Below are 21,664 nucleotides of genomic sequence, written 5' to 3'. Positions count from 1 at the left end.
TCCAGAAAAGTGGACAAAATTGGCCCATATGTGAAACCGATACATAACTGGTAACGCTTCTGATGGGTATATTTCCAGTTTTCCTGTCTGACAGGAATTTTATGTTTCCATTATTTGGTTGATGAGTAATTGTGGAAATTTTTTTATGTAAATGAGGATGTATTGATACCTAAAAAGTCTTGTTTCCAGTTGAATTAGCAATATTTTACTATACTGTTGCATACTGATCTAAATTGTGTCTTTATAGATACGGCTAACTATTTATACTGTTGGGAAGTCATACAATAGGTTTAGGTTTACTAACGGTAGGCCAGATTATTTTCGAACACAGGAACATCTTGCAAAATAATAATAAAAAAAGAGGTAAATTATATTACTCTAACTTTCATTTTAAGGGAAGGGGAGGATAAGATAGATTTTTTTTTTTTTTTTAAATGAAACAGTACAGGAATGGGTGAGGGACCAAGGATAATCTGGTATGAACTCAGAGATGCAGGGAGAGGCAAGATCGTAAAGAAAGCTAAAAAAAAATGCCATATGTTTAATACTGTAGTGGAAATCATCGTACCAGTTAAATTAAGCTCATTTTTGTATGTTCTCCCTTAGTGTATAGCTCTAATGTATTCTTCAGAGCAAGAAAATTAATTGTATAAAACCAAAAAGGCTAAGTTACAGAAAAAATATTTGGAATCATTAACTTCCTTATATACCTTCATGTACCTTCATTTAATGCTTTGCCAAACCTTGATGTAGTTGACCTTGATAACAAAATTAACTCTTTTTTAATCTAACATATAACACTTAATATACCATAACATCAGTGCACATCATCTTCTCAGTGCTTTCTGTGCAGTCATGCTACAGATGGGATTGCTTCTTCCCCAGGGACGTAATGATGACAAAACCACATTTTGTTTCTCTCAGCTAAGTATCTCTGGAATTTCCTTGTAAATATATGATGGATGCTAAATCCTTCTGGTTAGCAACAGTCACTTAACACACACTGCCCTGAAACCTGGCTTGCCTTCTTACCAGCCCAAACAACCTGACCTCATTGTCATGGGTGTTGCCAGAGCTCCCCCTGCACAGCAGATGATGATGAGGGACATAATGGACCATGTTGGGTAACCTGGTAAGTGACGGATGTGCCTGTGCCCACCGCCACGGGTAGGCTGTGAGACCATGGTGGCAACCCAAAGCTGGCATGACTCAGTGATAACATCTGCTCTTTCAGAGCGGTGCGGTTATGGTGACTACAACACCTGCTCAGCACAACCGTAACAGAAAATGAAGCCTATTGTGAAATGGCTGGGTTGGTTTTGTGAGAAATGATTCAATGGTAAGTAAACAGATTTTTTTGTTTATTTGTGAAAGGATTTATTAAACTTAACTCATTTCTGCCTTGAACTATGTAGATGCTTAGGCTTGGGTTTCCAAAGGTACTTTAAATCAGGTGGCCAAATTTTATTGGAATTATATGAAATTAAATTACTCTGCTGGGAAGCACGGGAAATTGTCTCCCACCCTGAAATTCTTACTGCCAGGCCTCTAGTGTCCCCTTTCCCTTAGGGTTCCTTCAGAGCCAGCTGCGATACCTCTGACTCAGAGGAGTCCTCAGGCCAAGCAGACAGTTCTGTCAAAAACTCAAAAAATAGGTTTCTACTCTTTTTTTCCTATATTCTGTATTGGACACAATGGCTACTCACCACTCAAAGCAGTGGGGTGGCTTTCCTTTGGTACAGAAGACGCGCAGTAGAGGGCACAGCTTTGAATATTATTTAGAGATTCTATTCCTTAACCTTCCAAACCTGAATGAAAGCTGAAAATGCTGACTACTTTCACAAAGTCCAGAAAAATACAATTTCAAGCCACTCAAAATATTTAGTTTTAATTTTTAAATTTCAAAGGTACTTTTGAAATTTTGAAATACAGATCAATCTTCTGCAACAAAATATCACTTTAAAAATATTGTTACCTTTCCAAAGTTTTGTTCCAAAATGTTGAAATGAGACATTTTGATGTGTCAGAACATTTTCTCTTGTTTCCTGTTGGAAATGAATTATAGCCAAACAGTTCTGATCTCATGAGCTTGTTTCAAAGGAGTGCACAGATGGTGTGTGGTTCTGGTGAATGATTCTGTTTAAGTCTTTGAACAGATCTAATAAATACAACATCACTGAGCCTGGCATTGTTAATCTGTAGCTGTAGCTTCAAAAGTAGCTGGATTTTAATCACTAAATCAATTAAAACAACAAAATATAAACGGCCTATAGGTTACCTCCTCGCCTTCTTCAATATGATAATCCTTCCTTTCATTTGGCCCTCCAACAAACATCACATTTAATTGATGGCGATGCCTAGGAAAGAAAGTGAGATTTTAAAGCTACCTCCACTCATGATGTTCTTTATTTCCTATAAGTATTTTTTTTAATTCTTTGAGGACAGTGAGTCAATCAAACAATGCTGAGTGACAAGCCACATCCAGAATGAGAACTCAGAAGACCTTGGATGCATCTCTTCCCTGTGTTACTGTCTTGCTGGGTGACTTGAGGCCAGCTACATCCCCACATGGTGTTTCAGTGCCTCCAGCTATTGAAAGGGGACAACAATAGTTACCAGCTGTGGAAAGAGCTTTGAACTGTAAAGATAAAGAATGCTATGTAAGAGAGGAACAACAGGAAAATGTCTTTTCAACCTCAGCTGATCAGATCAGGATCTGTAAAGGTAAAACACTTTTAAAGGTTAATAAAGGTAAAACCAGGTTGTGTTTTTTTCTCGTTGGCAGAATTACTGAGATACTGATGGTAGGAATTATCAGCTAATTTCTCTTCTATTTATACTGGTTTTGCTAAGGTGGAACAGTATTACAATGCTTTCACTGTGGCTATGGCTAATTCAGAAAAGAAAATTCAGGCCCTTTATCATAACTCTGCCCTTTTTAAAAGCCCCAGTGAACACTTCTCTCAGCTACCACAAAAAATAGGTATCACCCCAAGTATCTGTCAGTCCACTTACACTAATAAAGAGGTAAGGTACCAGGTTTTCATTTGCTAAAAACCCCTATAAATCAGGCCTTTTAGCTGTGATTCAGAATTTGTTCTTAAGCTCTTTTTGACATGTGAATTGAGGTGTGTTGACCTCTACTTTTTAGTGAGGAGATTCTGGGCAATGCTTGGGCTAACAGGAGATCCTAGTGACAAAGAACCAGCAGAGCAACACTCCCCTGCAACATGGGGAAGAATGATGTGCCTCTATGGCAGCACCTCCTAAGCCTTAATTAAAAGCCTTAATTAAGAGAAGCTATTCTCAGCTTATTCTCAGAAGGACCTGGGAGTTCTGGTGGGCAGCAAGTTGCCCACAGGCCAGCAGTGTGCCCTGGTGGCCAAGAAGGCCAATGGGATCCTGGGGTGCATGAGAAGGAACCTCTACTCTGCCCTGGTGAGGCCACATCTGGAGTGCTGTGTCCAGTTCTGGGCTCCCCTGTTCAGGAGAGACAGGGAACTAATGGAGAGGGTCGAGTGGAGGGCTGTGAAGGTCCAGTGAAGGGGGAAATGGAGCATCTCCCTTCTGAGGAAAGGCTGAGAGAGCTGGGTCTGCTTAGCCTGGAGAAGAGGTGACAGAGAGGGGATCTTATCAATGTCTACAAATATCCAATTAGTTTACAATTAGTAGCCCACTGTTAAGACGAGTTAATTTTTTAATAGGAACCCAGGCAGTTTTGTTAGTAGTTCAATAACTAAAGGTGAAAATCTTGCTCTAAAAATCATTGTTGCTTAACTTTTTGTTTGGGAAATCTCCCAATCTGTTACCCTATAGATTTAGCTGAGTTTTACATAACAAACAGGCAACTATGTGTTAATCATTCCCATCATTAACAATTATATAATGACATCGTCAAAAAATTCCAGCTATGAAATACAAGCAGAAACTCCAATATGTTTATTTGTTCATATTACTTAATAAAGTTGTCTGGTTAATATAGTTGCATTAAGTTAAGAAGAAAAATCATAAGGACAGAAAGCAGTTTCAGTTAAGACTGCCAAAATGCAGTTCTGAGTATCATAAAGGTTTCAGGGGTGTGAGAATGACTTGGTTGTACTATTTTTAGAATGAGGTGCTAATCAATGGCCTCTTAAGTTTTATATACTCTTACATTTCTCTTTTTAACCACATAAAGAAAATGGTACCAGCAGGCAACCTTTTAAAAACGTCTCGAGACCATGAAGAATCAAATACTCCGTGATAACTGTCAGGTCTCCCTATGGTAAGTATCATATTCTGAACTCAATAAAGGGCTTTAAAACTGCCATAGCTACCCTGTAAAAACCAGCTATGTCAAGAGTTCTGATTTTGCACTAATTGCTCATTGTTGAGGTTAAAAAGCATTTAAATTTGCAAGATAGTGTCATTAAGATACATCTAATTAACTTGCAGCTCTTACATTGTATCCTTTTCTTGACTTTGGTAAAAATCTAAACAAGTAGTGCTTCAGGAACTGAGGTTTTGTTTTGAAATCCCAAATAGGTATTCGAAACTTTTGATCTTCTCCAGTGTACGGAATACAACTAAATAAAATCTTGAAAGCCATAATAAATTTAGACACCAGAAGTCCTACTGATTTGCTGTAAGTCCTAGATTTTAACCATTAATTTTCTCTTGAAATATAAGATTGTAAGTTACTTAAATGTTTTGAGGTGGTTGCCTTACAGCGATGTAGAAAGTAGTGAGAAGATTGACTTATAGATCTCTATTGAGCACGTAAAGGATCAAGCTTTTGAAAAGATGTTGTACATCTATTAGTAATTTCTTGGAAAATCGCCTAAAAACTTATTGGAAGACCCTGAAAACATTTAGGTAGCACACGGAGCAGGTGGTTAGAGACCTAGAATCCCTATAGTAGATGGCTGCTTTCCTTTCCTTCATAGGCTGAAGCTACATTGGAAAAATGGATTACTTTTTTTTTATATCTATGCAATTTTTGTCACAAAATAAGTTCCTTGTTTCACTGTGGCTTCTTGCAAAGTTTATAGGGAAGACCTATGAGAGATGTCATGTTCCAGAGTTACCTCAGGATTACACAGAACTGCTGGCAGGCATAGGGAACGCTGCAATAATAACAAAAAAGGGTCATCTTACTGATGAGAAAAAAACCCATGAATATTCCATATACGCAAAATAGTAAAATTTTATCACCATAGTTGGTAAGTCTTAGAAATGGATATGTTTTACAAAATGCTTCCTAAATCCATTTTAAAAACAAAATACATGAAAACACTTATAAGAAGACACTTTCCTTATTCTGTCCCACTAGGAAACTACTGTAAGTGATTCACGTTTCATAATTTCTCAGTTAAACATACAACTGTGGTTTCAACACAGATATCTCAGTCAGGACACGCCCTTTACCATATCTTTGTCTTGCAACCATTACTTTGAAAAGTAACTCTTGCACCTGTAAATGGAAATGAATATCTCTGCTACAGTGCTGCCCATTTGGCTTTTGATTAGAGGTAGCACTTCAGGGTAGGGCAAGAGGTATATGCTTTGATACTTTTTTAATGATTAAAATTGTGAAGTTGTTTTTTTTAATTAAAAGCAAGAAAAAATCTTTTTATTTTCTAAATAAAAACTGTGCTTATATCACTCTTTAAAGAGAATCCTTTCTCACTAAAGCTGCCTGTATATAGAGTTTTAGGCAAAATATATTGTCCTCAGCTTCGCTGACAAAAGACATCCTTGCTAATACTGCAACTAGAAGGTACCACATATTGGGTTATTTACACTGGAATTTGTTCACAAGCTTTCACACTGAAAATGTGCATGCTGTACAACTGTATAACGCCCACACTTTTTTCTTATATTAGCTTCTCATTCAGAATATGGTTAACAGATTTAAGCTGCCTCTTCAGCCTCCCTATCCTGCCCTGACAGCTTTGGAAGTGCCCTGGAAACCTGCTCCACCAGTGTCCCTGCCACTCCTTTCTCCTTATCTTTCAGCGATATGTCCTGCTAGTTGGGGTTTTTTTAGGTTTTTGAGCACTCCTGCAGCTATGGTTCCTCTGCAATGCTGGAATGACTCTCAGAAGCTCTGACACCTGTTTCAGGTTGTAATTTGGTAGCACTCAATCTGTTAGCTAAATCTTATAATTTGTGGATGTGATGCCATCTCCTTTGATTTCTGTGAGTTTATTGTCACAGGGCCTGACACAAATTCCCGTAACCCAGTCTAATTGCCGACAAGAGACTTTGAGTTAAGGCAAATATCTTACATTCAAGTTGATTTTTACAGCTTCTGCTGTGTTACTGCAAAACAGATTTCAGTCACTTTCTGTTCTTTGAAACAGCACTCTGCCTGCCTGCAGTCTGAGAGGAACTACAGTTCCTTACTAATCTTTACCATGTACACATTTTAGCAGCTTCCTCTTATAGCTAGAAATATTTATATATCTAAGAACTGGGTAAAAAATCGTAACCTTCATTTACTTACATAAGCTTATTACACACAGGTGGCAAAAACGCAGTTTTGTTTTCTTCTATCCATTTTCTTACATTTACAAGAAGCTCCATGGTCCACCAGCTATGAAAGTTCTGACAGAGATATTAGTTCGCAGAGTTGCTCTTCCCGTGAGCAAACTGTGTGCGATTCCATCCCCGGAGTCCAGGGGATTGGTTGGTAGAAGAGGTGTCTCCAGGCTTCAGTGTCAAAGGGGACAGGTCCATCAGCCAAAGGTTACTGCGTAACGAGTACTAATGCTTCAGCAGCTTAGCTAATAATTGACTTGTGTTTTTAAATATCTGTTCTCATCAGAGACTGATTCTGCCCACAGGAGGTTTCTTAATTCTCTTTACTGCATCAACTGCCGTGTGTCCGGTACCTCTCCACAAAAACTGCCTTGTTGCATAGGCAAACTGAGAGTTAGGAAAATGGGCAAGACATGGGCATACACACCCTTTAAGTCTAACACAGAACCAGGTTTCAAAGCTAAATGCAAGTTGAGAGCAGTTGCTCAAAGTTTAGTTACATATAATATATAAAAAATATCTTTATACATGTATTACTATATATAGGTATTGCAGGCTTCATAATAGAGGCCCATTTCCTCTTCACCACCTCCCCTCAACCTCCTTAGGCTGAATTTTTGGGGGTGTGTGTTTAAAAATATTGCCATCTTCTTCTGCCAAATAACAAAAATAAAGATGTCTCTTGCATTTGTAAAACCCAAAGCAGCTCTCCATAAATGCTTGTTTTAATTTGAGCCACTCTTTGCCAATGTTGTAGCAGGGCTTGCTGCAGAGCTGAACCTGCTGCAGTGATGCCTTTTGGGAAAGCGCAGCATATTGTCGTCAAATTATGCAAACAAGAAACTGACAACTACCAGGATTTCCAGATCCATATTAGTCTTTATTCCCTCATTAGTTTCTGATCAACGTCTACATAGTTCCTACAGGATTGCTCGTTCTGTTCCCTGCCACTTCCATTTTTTTAATAAGCAAATGTGTAAACATTTCTTTTCAGACCTAAAATACATGAAATGGGTGGTAATGAAAAAAACCCCAAACATTACAAAATTTTAGCATTTCCAGTTGCTCTTGACATAGCTTAGTCTTTTGCTTGTATCTACACTATGCTTAGTGGATGAAAGCTTATGGGTATAGAGTTATAATATGGTTTGTTTAAAAGTGACTGGTACATCCTCCATGGCTTGCTCATATGAGCAGTGCAGCTGCTGGACTGAAGAGTCAGCATGTTGGAACAGCACAACTTTGGGAGTTCTTTACCTTATACCATTATAAATTTCCAATGGAAAAAAGCAATGCAGTGTGAGTTTGAACTAATACCATGCTCTTATTCCAGTATGTGTAAGGGTGACTCTGTTTTACCTTCATCTCTATCACTTCTTTGCAGTTTAGTTTAATTGCATAATTGGTAAAAGAAAATCCATTTATTATGGGATAAAAAGATCCACATGTGGATTACAGTTCCGCTATATTAGTACAATCACAATGGGAATGGCAATAATTTCCTCTGAAATAAGGCCAGAATAATTATTATTTCGCTGAATTATAAAAAAATCCACATTATTTATTTGGGACACCAATTTCTACCATCAGAATGGCTGTGGTGAGACACCAGTGCATAGCAAAGTCATTAGGCCTTGTTTTGAACCTACAGACAGGAATATTTCAGTGCTTTTTGTACTGTAGGCTGCTGGCACACTATTTAGCTATGAAGGAAAGAGATCTTCTGCTCAAAATGCATTTTCCCTTAGGGGAATTGTGACCCAGCCTGGCAGAACCAGGAGAATAGAAGACACTCTATTTTAATGACCACAGTTTGTGGTTTTGAGCTCTACCTCATCATTAGTAGCGTGTATTGCAGAGCAGGACTCCGATTTGCCGGGCATGAAACCCAAGAGATTGTACAAAGCCACAGTAGGAAAAAGCACAGACCCTGGAACAGATACAGCCAAGCCTTGCTCACCTCAATATTAATGTGCCAGTTTTAACTGCAGGGCTGTTGTTCACAACCCCTACTCTAATCCTTAGTCTCCACTTTTTTCCACTAGGCAGAATACAAGGTACTATTACCTGCAGAGAAAAGTGTCTCCGTTGCAGGCTCATAAATCCATTTTGTGGTTAGAGGGAGGTATGAAAACCCAGTAGCTAGACCTACTCAGGGAGGAAACAAATGAAGTTCACTTATAAAATTCACCATTATTATGAAGCTGATGTTATTATCACAGGGTAGAATTTTCTGCAACCTTCTGAAATCAATAGGTTTTCAAAAATACAGAATATAGTTAATGGCCTCTCCATGTGTATAACAGGTATAATGGAACATTGCTTTTTTTTTTTTTTTTTTTTTTTCCTAGGTAAGCTAAGAAATGGTCTGCATGACCTGGAAGTACTGGGCCACGAAACCCTATTTCTGTGAAGTGTATTGGAGAGGCAAGGAAAAGAGCCAGCATTGCATTCTCTGTAAGACTCAAGTAAATACGTAAGTCTCATGACCTGACTGGGGCCTGAATTTTTCCATTGCAAAAGTCTACTTTGCAATGACTCTTCACATCCATCAAAGCCTGTTCCAGCAGCTGGAGTGTCTGCTCTTGCTTTTGGTTCAGATCCTTCCCTTTACACAAAGGTAAGGACTCAATTTGTCAGCTTTTGCTGCCAGAGAAGTGCAAGACTACTGAAGCACAAAACTGCTACACAAAAATCCACATTTTGCATTAACCATGCACGAAAAAAGTGGTAGCGTGGAAAAATGAGTTTAGGACAGTACCTATTCTATTTTCCTACCTTCACCAACCATCAGACATATTAGAGATTTATATTTACTAGCTGGTGTCCAGCAAACAGGATATGTTAACAAAAAGCACATAAGCTAAATACTGTGTTTCTGGTTAGAAGAGTGATTCAGGTTTGTTGGGCAGGATTTTTATCTGTGTTAAAGTGATATTTAGTCATTTTTCCATTACTATGTTATTTTTTTTCACCTAAAGAACTGATAATAAAGACCTAGAATGGTTTAGAGCTCCTGGGAAGGCAAGAGGGAAACAGGCCACAAAGCCAGCAAGCATGGATGCTACTTGCTCCACTCTGCTCATTCTACTCTTGAAAGCAAACAGCATAGTGCAAATTGGCTCTTAAGCCTTGGGTTTTTCATACTTAGCACTAAGAAGTATTCTTAAAAATCTTCACTAGGAGAGGTCTGCATTCACCAGCAATTTGAGAATAAAATCCTTTTAGTATCATTTCAACTTTGCTTTTCCATCCCTGTGCAATACAGAGAGCAATTTATCTACATTGGTGTTAAAGATTATTCTTTATTTTTAAAGATCTACAATGAAGTGATAATCTGGAGATTCTGCAAGCAGCAGGAAGCAAGCATTCTGCAGCATTAGGAAACTTTAACTTCCGTGGGTTTTTTGTTTGTTTTTTTTTTTTTTTTTTAGTATTGTGACGAAATGGAAAAACGAAGACATAGATATAATGAAATAATCCACTTCACTTGGTTGAACATGCTTCCTATTTTTGGTCAATTCTATGCTTTTTCTGTTTGTACTTTCAGAACAAATACAAATGAAGTACTTTTGAAAAAATGAAGAATTATTTATGTTAACAAACTCTATATAGTTGCTGAAAACAAAAAACCCAATCAGTAACAAACCTACTACTTGAACCCAAGTACAGTTATGTGCCCAAAAACTAATTAATGTGGCCAATTTTCCTGCTATATCAGAAACATATTATCAAGGGCCTCAGTCTCTGTGGGGACCAACATAAGAAGCAAGTGAACTACAAAGCACAACAGAAGAGTTAAAGATCCCATGAAGACTACTAGAATCTTCACCATTATCACTGTTGTTTTTATGCAGAGGCTGATTAAAATACAACAAGCAGTGATTATCATCTGTATGAACACCAAAATTAGACTCACTGAGTCCTCTGTCTTGGCTGAGTCTAAGGTTAAATTTGCAATAAAGAGCTTGTCTGTACATTCACAGCTTCAGCTTTGGTTCTTCCCATCGTTCTTGTATTTCCAAAAAAACCACTTGTTTGGATGAAATTATGTTTACGGCAATCTTTACATGGTACAGAATATCTCATTTTCTAGGGTAATGATGCCCTGCTAAGGGTAATGAAGGCAGCTGCTGTTTTCTGGTATGCTAACTAAACCTATGAGATAATGGAAAATTCCTTTAAGAAATGAACTTTTTTTCTTTTTCTCCATGCCAGCCACCTTCATCAATGGTCAGATACAGCAACTGAATGTTACTTCACCTGCCAATGGTGTATATCACTGAAATATATTCCAAGTAATGCCTACAGTATACCAACAGCATAACAACTTTCTTGACAAGTGAGAAGCGCCTCATCTCCATTCAAAATGGTCTCAAAAGGTTTCAGCTCATTTATGGATCAGAGGTGGGGGGTGGAGGTAACGAAGTCACACATAGCTGCCACTCAAGCTGCCAAAAGTAGCTGGAAGATCAGTGCTATTTACTTAAAACTGGCTGAGTGCCTGTCACCTGCTGCTGGGCCACCAACAGTTCATTTTTAGAGGCTGTAGAAACCCAAAGCGCTGTGTAGCACTCTCTACAGCCACCTGCCCCGTAATGCAATGCCCAGGGCTTTTCGCTTTGCCCCACTGTAAAGTAGCTGTAGAAAGGAAAACACTTTCTAGTACTTATGCTGGTAACCCAACAAAGCTGTCTAGGAAAGCAAATATGGTGACAATGCCTAAGCATGGGTGGAAAAGAAAGTGTCTCCGTCTGAACCATGTAACTGTTGGAGCATTGCTTGGGTTGATATATGTGCTGATGCCAGTTATGTTTACCATCTTCCTGCCACATAAAGGCAGACCTGACTGCAGAATAAATCCATATTAGCAGTATACTTCAATAAGTGTGTTAGGCTGTGTGTTTTCTCCTAGTAACTGTTTTGAAGCATGGAAATATATCATATCCACAGTGTAGTTTCTGTATATAAAGTAACGTTAGCCTTTTAGATCTATTCAGGATTTTCGCATTACAGCAGCTGATTCCATCCATGAATTTCAGGAATAAGCAAGACAAAACCTTCAGGTATTGAAACAAGCAGTTTAGACCCTATATATGTGACATCTTTGTATTACAGATGCTCCATAGTAAAGTTCTTGTACTACAGTGAAGTAAGCCCTTAATGAGTTATCCACCCGGGATAAACCTAAATGTTCTTGGTTATTTCTTTTAACCATCATGCAAAAATGGTTGTATATGGTTCCTTTAAACCTGTACTGCTTGTTTTGAAGGTGCCAGGGCATCCCTTGTGTGGCTCACCGTGGCGGTGGAGCGGCAAACAGCCCACAAAGCCCTAGGGCGCACGGCCAGCTAGAGAGAACCGTTTATTGGCACTAATGACAACCGTTTATTGGCACTAACGGGTTACTTTTCCCCCAGGCTCGGACCCGAGCACCACAGGCGACTGCCTGCCTCCCCGCCGCTGTAAACGTGGTGTGCGGATGAGCCTCGCCGAGCGGGGGCCGCCGCCTCTTGCCGAGGGCCGCCCGGAGGCCCGGTCCCGCCCCGCCCTGGCTGGTCTCCGCAGCAGGGCACGCAGAGGCCGCTGCAGCCGGCGACCGGGCCCGTGCGCGGCCGGGGGCGCAGGCCGCGGCACAGCCCGCTGCCCCTCCCGCCCCGCCGCCGGCCGAGGGGAGCGCAGGGGGCGGTGCGGCCCCCCGCCGCCTCCGGGCCGCGCTCCCTGCCCCGCCCGCTCCGCTGGCCCCGCCCGCGCAGCGGAGGGGCCGGGCACTCCCCGCCGCCGCGGGCCCGCCGCGCTGCCCGCCATGCCTGGGGAGGCAGCGGGCGGGAGGGCTTTGTCCCGGCCAGGGCGCGCCTGCCTGCCGTGCTTGCGGGCGCCGCCCGCCCTGGGGGTGCGCAACCGCCCGCCGACACCCTTTTCCCCTCTCCGCGCTGTGGTTAACGCGGGCGTCAATGACGAGAGCGCCGCCCCGGCAGAAAACTGGGGCGGCCCAGGGCCGCTGCCCAGCGCGGGGCGCAGGCGGGCGTTCCGCCGCCCTTCCCCCGCCGGGGCCGGGCGAGTCCTTGATAAACCGTTCGGGAGGAGTTGGTGTCAGGGCTCCAGTGGCGCAATCGGTTAGCGCGCGGTACTTATACAGCAGTACAAAGCCGAGCAATGCCGAGGTTGTGAGTTCGAGCCTCACCTGGAGCACAGAGCTTTTTGGAGGGAAAACGGGCTTTTTTGGGACTTGACCGCGCTCCGCCGGCAGAAAGAAAAAACTTCACGGAAAAATTATGCAGCCGTGGCGGCAGCGTGGGCCCCCACGCGTGTACCCTGCCGGCAGCGGGGGCGCGCCTCGGCGCGGGCGGGCTGCTGGCCGTGGGGTGGGGGAGGGAAGGGGGGCGTGCGTGGGGCCGCCCATCGGCGGCCGGTGGGGCTGTGAGCGCGGGGCCGCGGTCGGCGCTGAGGGAGCCCGGCGTGGTCAGCGCGGCCTGTCAGTGTGGCAGGGAGCGCCTTCCACATAGGAGCTGCTTGTATAACTTGCAGAACACGGGGATTATTCTGTGCTTTGTTGTTTCAAACAGCGTGCTTGTAAATACTGACTGTGCGGTCAGTACCGCTGGAGGGTGACACAATCTCCCCCCTTACCTTGCCACCTTTGGCAGTGATGCCCTTTGTAACTGCTCATTACCTCGGTAAGGCTTCACAAATGCGTGGGCCGTGGCAGGAAGGCAAATAATCCAAATAATTTCAGAATTCTTTTCGTTACCTGACAGGCGGCAGAGCCATGGGGAAAGGGCAGCTTCCTGGAAGAGAAGTGTGGGGGACACTGCCTGAATATTTAGGCCCGGATCCTGCAAACTCATTTCTGTGTTAAGGCCTAGTGTGCTGCTTTCACAGTACAATTTATATCAAAAAGTTACTGGTGAGATACATCTGTGGGACCCTCAAGTTCATGCAGCCAGAGATGCCTTTATCACCCAAATCAGCCTGTTGGGCTCTGTACCACAGGTGTTAACTCCCTGATGGGCCACTTCAAAGTTTTAAAGTATCACTGCTTCCCCATTCTAGTTACCGCTTTGTCCCCTCTGAATTTCACATTTAACTTCATTGATTTCAGTGATGTGCGGTCGTGCCTGACACATGCGCCATATTGATGTAAGGAACTCTAAATCAGCAGGAGAGATTTGTAATATATGGAAGGGTAAATAAAATTCATCCTTTGCTTTGCAGTGAGTTCTGTGTTTTCTCCTTCATAAGTAGTACCATGTGCCAGTGCTGAGCAGTACAGAGGAATATTTGCAGAGGTGCTGAAAATATGACAGAAAAAAAAATGCTGCTCTTGTCTACCTGGGGGAAAAAAAAAAACAACCAAAAAACACCTAGCAGAGGGAGAGGCACTCCATTCCCTGGACAGAAACCACTCTTTTCAAAACCTGAGTGGAGATGGTGCTGCTTCTTCTCCCCCATCCCCTGTGTGACTCCAGGCACAGGCAGTGGCTCCTGTGCTCCCTGGACAAAGAGGAACCCCTAGTTTTGTATTTGGAGTCCTGTCTTGGCATGCTGGGGGAGCGTTTGTGCAATTTTTTGCCAAATATGAGGCAGATGAAGCAGGTGTTGCTCATTGCCTTCATGGCTTTTTTGCTCCTTGCCTCTGTAGTGCCAGAGAGCAGCCGGGACAGGTGGTGTGCACTGTGTGGTGCCATGGCCTTCTGCACAAGGCCTCCTTCATCCCCCTGGTCTACCTGAGCTTTTACTCTCACTCCAAGATGATTTTTGTCATGCCTCTGGTGAAAGAAAGAATAAAAAACAAATCACCATTTGAAGCGTCACTTTTTTGCATCCTTGCAGCAGAGCCCTTAGCTCCTGACTGGCTCCTATGCCTGACACCAGAGGGAAACACGATCTGAGATGGGGATTTCACACTGAAAATTGTGATAAATCAGAACAATTTGTGGGGATTTACTAGATATCCCTGCTCAGTGCAAGAATGTTATTTATCTAACGGGTATTTACAAAATAAGGTGAATTGCTGCTATAACATGAGGGCTTCCTGACAGGGAAGCAGGGCTGTGAAATAAGAAGAAACAGCCCTGCGCAGCTCGCTGTGGCTGCGGGCACCGGGGTGGCGCAGGGGCCTCCTGCCCCGGCCCCGTGGGGGGCTGCTGTGGGGCTGACACTGGGGAGGCCCTGAGGAGGGAGGGCGCCATGTTGGGGCGGAGGTTTGTGAGTCTGTTTTATTTCCTTCGCTGGGAGGCTGCTGTGGGGAGGAGGTGAGCCCAAGTGCCCCTGGGGGTGCAGCTGTGCCTGGGGAAGGGAGACCAGGCTTGGGCCTCCGCAGAATTTCTCCTGTGTACGTGGGTGCTGTGCTGACCTGGGGCAGCCATGGTGCTGCCATCATGGCCTCACCAGCTCTGAGGGGCTGAAGTGTGGGGTGTCCCAAGCTGCTGCTTGTATCTGCAACTTCTTCCTCAATTTTATGTGTCTTACAGGCATATGAAAAAAAAGTTAGGTGAGTTTTTTTTTCTCTGCTAAGGTCCGTTATGTTGGGCTTTTTGGTCCTGAGTTGTTGGCTAATGCTTTAATGCTAGTTGCTAGTGGCTTAAAGATATGTGTAAACACACATATATATATATATGTACATGTAAAGATACCTTTCTACCATTATGGAGACCTCTTGATGACCGTGTGAGTGCTATCTTCTTTCCTAAGTCTTTAATGTATGCAGATGACATAATTAGAAAACAGCTGTGTGTGAGCGAAGCAAAGTACCAGCTGTGCTAATGTGATCTAGAGGGAGGTAGTCCCTCCTTCCCCCTTCTGCCTCTTCCCCAAATAATAATGTGGTTCACCTGTGCCTCGTTTTCCTTTTGAAAACCAACTGCCAGACCTCATGCTCCCCTCTCTGAGCTGGGTGTTCATTGCTGACCTTGCAGATAGTGGCTAGGGGACTGTCGTCAGCTTGCAAGGGGCTTGGGCAGGCTGTAAGTGCTCCTGGAAGTGCACTCGGGAGGTTTCCTTATGGTGAGTCTTCCATGCTGCCTGGTTTATTTATGGGGCTGCCTCTTCTAGCCTGTGCCATGTTCTTTCTCTCTCTATTAGTTTTGCTGGTGGGGATGACATGCCTGCAGGCCGATGTCTCCCTAATTCCTTTGAAATCCTCACAGGGTCCATTTTAAAAAAGGTTCCTCTTCATAAAACTTGTGTTCTTTGCTTAATGTTGAGTATAGACTATATGTACTGTACAAGCTTATTCTGGCTGTTCTGAGTTTCCACTGACTGTGGAAAGAGTGAAGGGTTGCTTATAGATGCAGAGAAACTTTACACACATGATCCTTTTTACTGGAAGGAGAATTTACAAACATCTAGCTATTGCCTGACCTTGGAGAATTAATAATAATTAGGTTAGGGAGCAGACTCTGTTTACATGATCTTGCTAAAACAGGGAGTCCCACTGGAATGGGAGATGCAGGATCTAGGAGAAGCAAAGACGGGTTCATGCAGGACAGGCCTTTCTAATGTTTATTTCTGGAAATGGTAACTCTTGTTTCTGGCATGTTAGTACAGTTTCAGTGTTTGTGAGGCTCTTAAGTGTTTGCTTAAGTTTCTTTGAATGTATTAGACTGAAAGCTTCAGTAATACTGGGGCTTGCATATCCGAAGAAATGCATATGAAAGCCTGTGATAAAGTCTTAGCCCACCTAAGTATTTTGAAACCGAAGTAATAAATGTTTTAAGTCTTTACAAATAGTAAATAGTTAGCTAAGGGTCTGCTCTTCATATTTTCTCCAATAGATGGCACTGTGGTCCCACAAAGCGAGAAAGAAAAACCAAAGCAAAGCATTCCCAGACATCCTAAAAATAGAAACCACTTGCTAAATGCTCAGTTGTGCACAGCAGAGAACAATAGGCAAAAATTCCAAGGGTTGCTTAGAAAACAAAGTCCATGGAGGTATAGATGCGTTTGGGTTTTGTTTTGGGTTCTTCCTTCCCCTTTTGAGGACCTTTTTGAAATTAAAATTTATTGAATAGTCGTGTTTGGAGTAACAGAGGTGGTTGGGGTGTATTATGTTTTCGAAATCTGTATTAATTCAGTACTGTGTCAAAGTGCCAGCATAGCAGGCCTGGCTTAGATTCTCTTGATTTTTTTATTTTATTTTTTTTTAAAGAATAGCTGGTGTTAGAGGATTTTGTGTAGTGCTGCCCGAAGTCCAGGCAGCTGCTTCCCACTGAGGGTGCCCATGCTATGGAGATAGTAGGCTTGGAAGCAGCAGCTGGGAGGAAAGGAACAAAATGTAGGTGCTTGTAAACTGTGTGGAAGGACTTTCTTAAACCAAATCGAAATATGCTACTTTTGTGGGGAGCAAGGTAAGGTAAGGGTGGGGAGGAAGATTTTTTTTAAAAAAAAAAAAAAAAAGTCAGATGGTCACATGGAAGCTTGGTTGCTGAAGAGAAGGGCTGGAACGCAGGTTGACAGGAGAAGTGAGAAGAAATCAAAAGATTGGTAGAAAAGCAAGCTCACAAAGAATTCGTGCATTGCTTTCTGAAACTGGGGAAGGGTATTTTACAAGGAGGGAACAAGAAGAAGAGAAAGGGTAGGGAGACAAAGAAAAGGAGGAGGGAACATGTAGAAGAACATAGGTAAGGAAGCTTTAAAGAAAAATTAAAAAAATCGGGTCGTCTGGCTATAGCTATATGAATGTGATCCCTAGGGCAGTGAAAAACAAATGACTAAGTGTTAGCCAGTTGGACCAACCTAAGATGGAGTTGCTATAGAAAGCAAATTGGCCTGTACAGTTTGCTTGAGCAGAATGATCTCAAGAGGCAGGCTTTTCTTCTCTGTGTTTTGAGTGGTTACTTTAGTGTGGCAATATAAGATACCTCTGGGTCTCTCTAGGGATTTGAGCTGGTGTTGGAAGGGCTGGAGAGCTCAGCTTTCTGGTTTGGAAGAGGAAGGAAATGGACAATCAGTACTGGGTTTTGTGCCTGTTTAATTTTCTTGCTTATGCTGAGTTTGCTGTGTTAGGCTCTGCTTTTAAGGTGGAAAAAGACTCTTGGTTTCTTCAAATAGTTTTGGTGCAGCACAAATATTTGAAACCTTGGAAAAGGCTCAAAACACAGCAAAACAAACTATAGCAGACTCAGAGAAGGAACAAGCTGGGGAAGTGGCTGAAATGGCAGGGGATAGTCAAAGAGCCTGTAATTAAACATTTTGCAGGAGGGATGCTTCTTTGAAGGATGCAACTGAGCCTGTACTGACTGCTTTTGTTGAGAGCTCTTTACACATGGGATAGCAGACTTACAGCAGTGCTGAGAAATACTTCTAGAACTTTACTGTGAAGTTATACATGTGAAGAATAGGGGGAGGACAAAGCAACAATTCTTAAATGTTTGTCCTCTGAAAAGAGTGTGAAATTCTGAAGGGGCCATTGTGCTGCAGGTCATGTGGCTGTATGGTGTAACTTAGAGACTTAGATGGTTTACTGGTTTTGTGAAGAGCATGAATGTGAACATCCAAAATTATTTGCAAGGTCTCAAGAGTCAGTTGACTTCACTGTTTGCATCTATTTTTTCATGTATCCTACCTATTGAAATGGGGATGAGAGTTGGCTAACATCCTGTTTAAAAGAAGAGCTTAAAGAAGGATATACATCTGTCTTTAAGGAAAGTCACATCGGACTTTTGCCAGCAGGTACAAAAGCCATTTAATATTAAAAAGCAGTTAATACCACTATTTGCGGAGCTTTGTCAGTGAGCTGCTTCCTAGAAAACGGCTGTCACTTTCACAAAAACTTGTACGTTGTTGTGGCAAACTGAAAATGTCTTAGAAGTGAAAATATGCTCGCTTAAGGGGTTTAGGTGCGTTTTCTAGGAAGCTGATGCTGGGTTGGAGGGTGTTTTTGGCCAAGGTGAGGGGTGGTGTCTGTATTGAGCGCCTTTAAATTTAGAGTGCTCTGGGCCACTTTGCATCTCTCTCCACTGACCTTGCTTCAGTGCCACCTTCCCCTTCACGGAGGGGCTCAGCCTCAGCAGAGGGCTGCCTTGGAGCTGGCGTGGCTTCACAGAAGGCAGGAAGCAGCCATTCAAGTGCCTCCTTCCCCACACTCCCAACTGCCTCCTGAAGGGCTCAACTTGTCTCCTGCTTTGGTCAAGTGCTCCAAGGGTTTCACACCAAAATGCAGGGCCCACACCAGTCACCTTGTCTCGGTGCAGCTGCATGCGCTTTCCTCTAAATCAGGGGTCCTCAAACTATGGCCCACGGGCCGGATGCAGCCCCCCAGGGTCTTCAGTCTGGCCCCCCGTTTTTACAGAACCCCTCTGCTGGGGGTTGGGGGGGGGAAACCAAGCAGCCGCAGATGACTGCCTGCCGCTTCATCCGCGCACCGGCCCCCTGGTTAAAAAGGTTGAGGACCCCCTTCCTGAGGCAGCTCAGGAGGGGCTGTGTGGATGTGAATGGCTGCAGGGTGGTAGCAGCTTGGGCCAACTCAGTGGCCAAGTCCTTTGTTGGTTCCAGCCCTGAATCCAGGAGTACTTGTCCCTTCTTTGGACTTGCAAAGACAGTTCAGCTTGGTGGCTGTGACCCCTTTAAATCAATGCCAGTAAAAAAATGCCTACATTCAAATCTATTGAGATTTAGAGGTGCTTGCACTTGTATTTTAGACCCTATTAACTTGAAGATTTGAGTGTAATATTGAACTGTTTGCAGGACCTATAGTAGCCTACATCTGTTTAAAACACTGTTGTGACCGATGGGTGTATCTGATGGTGTCTGTCCTTCTCATTTAGCTATTCTGTGCCTGTAGCGTAATGTAGCCAAAAATATGCTCACCACTATTTATCATGATAAAGGAAATGTTCAGTGTGGCTGTGTCATTATTTAAGTTTTTTACATACAGCACCTTTGAAAATCCATTTTTTTCCTGAAGTTGTAGGCTTGTGTTTCATGGGGGTTACTAGGAGTGCCATGGTGTGTCTTTGTGTTGGAAGGCAAATTTGTTAATACAGAATTAGGGTACTTGCGCCATTGCCTTTAGGTTCCTAATAACTGTAGCCTTTTGACAGGATTCTTTCAATACTTAGACAGATTTTCAGAGCTGTTTAGGGATGCCTGTCTGATGCTGATGTTTGTCTGCCTGCTTTTAAGCATCTGGATGTTGTAAAGGATAGCTATCAAATAGACCTCTTATTGCAAATGTAATGTTTTTTGAAGTATTCTTGCAGGAGTATCCTCTGTCATCTAAATACCTCTGAAAGTAAAAGCCAAACTGTCAAGGAATCAAAACTGAGGTGGCTGTTTTTGAAATGTAGTATTAATGTGTAATACAAACGGGTGCATTTTCACGGATGTCAGTGAACTTGCTTGATGTTCCATAAGAGGATAAAGGTTGGCCCAGAGTAATGGGAAGCTTATGTCTGGCTGCGAGAAAACCAGAAAATTCATGGGGCTTTAAAGTATGACCCACTGCAATATTCAGTATGTGTGATTTTTGGTGTGATTCAGCAGTAAATACTAGTTGAAAACAGAAGCACAAATTACAGGGTAAATAATTCAGGCCAAAGAGAGGCCTCCTGCTTATGCATACATAGTAAAGGAAATGGAAGTAGAACCACAAAATACAATTGCTGGGAAGAACAGCAACGGTTTGGAACATTCACTGCTAAAACTGTGGAAATGATCCTCCTGGATGACACCTGAAATTAGAAGGGCATAATCGCCTCCTTTGTATGTATTTATGTGTATTGACCAGTAAATCGTGTGAAGACTGCTGCACTTGGCAGGCACCATTTTGGAGGGGACTTTCTGTTCTGCGGCTGCTGGGTTGGAGGATATAGTCAGCATAGTGCTGCTTTGGTAGATGATCTAATAAATGTCTGTGACTTGAATTTTAAAAACTTTTTTTTTTTTTTGCGGTCATTGAGCTAGATGCATCCTGCACTGGGAGAACTTCTTTATACTAAATTGTTTTTCTCATCTTTCGCTTTGCATTTTATTTAGTATAGAAATTGATAGCTTTGGCTGCTGACATTAGGCAGTGCTTGTCTCCTACCCTGTACATAGAGAGCCACCTAGCAATATTCTTACATGTCATTTGATACGATAAAATTTTTACCTTCTGCTAAAACATGGAACCAAGGTAGTCCCAACAGATGTGTTTGGCTAGCACTGTGACTGAGTGATCTGGTTTCAGTTTCCTTCATTTGGAATGAGGAGGACCTTCAGAAATCAATAGGTCCCTTCCATGAGTGAAATGCAAATAATAGAAGGAGCCATTACCACAGTAAATTCTCTAGCCTGAGCATCTTTTAGTAGGTCTTGGAGCTTAGATTGCCTTAGCTTAATGCATACCAGGCTTTTCCCAATGAGGAGGGGTATTGCTGTGTGACCTCTGTAGAGCCAGGAGTTGAGCAGGATGGCTAGCAGCACTGATCAGGTGTGACACATGGTGAGCTGTTGCTTTAAGATTGCTTCTATGTGCAGTGTGATAATTAGAAAACTGCAATTCCTTTATGTCTCCAGTGAATGCTGGTTTGAAATATAAATTGGACTGTATTTAATTTTTATACGGAATATTTCTACTTATTAAATTGCCTGTTTTCTCTGGAAGTTAATCCATGGGATAATGGGGTGAAAATTCCTGTAGCTCACTCCGTTAAATGACTGCTGGACAATATAAGAAAGGGGTTTAAGGGTCAATTTGGAAAGTAACTTAGACCAGAAGTTTCCAATAACAATTGTGGTTTGGATATAGTTGAAATAAGAACAACGCATTTACATTCAATTGTACATGCATTGGCTAAGTAATAGTCTTAGAGTAGATGTGAACAATACGCATTGGAGACTAACGAGCCATATCCTGAAAGAAAATTATAACTGATACAGACAAAGTGGGGAAAAAAAACTGGTAGTGATTACAAGCTATGAAAGTGCTGGTCTTAGCTGTCCCACTCAATAAATAATCCTGAAAGGGTATTAGCAGCATTAGTAGTAGCAGCATTTAGCCATCTGGCTTGGTTTCTGTGGGAGGTTTGAAAAAACAAAACAAACTGAAACCACTGTTAGTGGAACTGCATCCATTGAAATCGTAGGAGAACTTGGCCCTGCCTTTTAATGTTTTGGTTCCTTGTGTGCTTTACATCCTGCGCTTGGATCTCCTGTGATT

The 21,664-nt window shown here is 42.4% G+C and overlaps 1 protein-coding gene and 1 non-coding gene across 4 annotated transcripts in view; one reads left to right on the top strand and one right to left on the bottom strand.

The window, feature by feature from the left end:
* HAAO (3-hydroxyanthranilate 3,4-dioxygenase) overlaps nucleotides 1-6,701 on the bottom strand; it is a 36,379-nt gene extending 29,678 nt beyond the window's left edge. Inside the window, exons 1-3 of one of the 3 annotated variants that reach the window (XM_040612387.1) lie at nucleotides 6,488-6,701; nucleotides 5,067-5,105; nucleotides 2,279-2,357 (exon numbers count right to left, since the gene is read on the bottom strand). In XM_040612387.1, coding sequence (XP_040468321.1) covers nucleotides 2,279-2,357; nucleotides 5,067-5,105; nucleotides 6,488-6,567 — 198 coding nt within the window. In that variant the 5' untranslated portion in view covers nucleotides 6,568-6,701. The remainder of the gene's footprint in view (nucleotides 1-2,278; nucleotides 2,358-5,066; nucleotides 5,106-6,487) is intronic. The other 2 variants (XM_040612385.1, XM_040612386.1) reach the window with 2 other exon arrangements.
* Nucleotides 6,702-12,620: 5,919 nt separating this feature from the next.
* Nucleotides 12,621-12,714, top strand: TRNAI-UAU. Its single transcript has 2 exons — nucleotides 12,621-12,658; nucleotides 12,679-12,714. It is a non-coding gene; the product is annotated as a tRNA-Ile (tRNA).
* The last annotated feature ends 8,950 nt before the right edge of the window (nucleotides 12,715-21,664 follow it).

The sequence above is a fragment of the Falco naumanni genome, chromosome 12, assembly GCF_017639655.2.
Source record: "Falco naumanni isolate bFalNau1 chromosome 12, bFalNau1.pat, whole genome shotgun sequence".
Classification (NCBI taxonomy): domain Eukaryota; kingdom Metazoa; phylum Chordata; class Aves; order Falconiformes; family Falconidae; genus Falco; species Falco naumanni.
The sequence above is the reverse complement of the archived record's forward strand: the minus strand, read 5'-3'. Positions and strand labels throughout refer to the sequence as shown.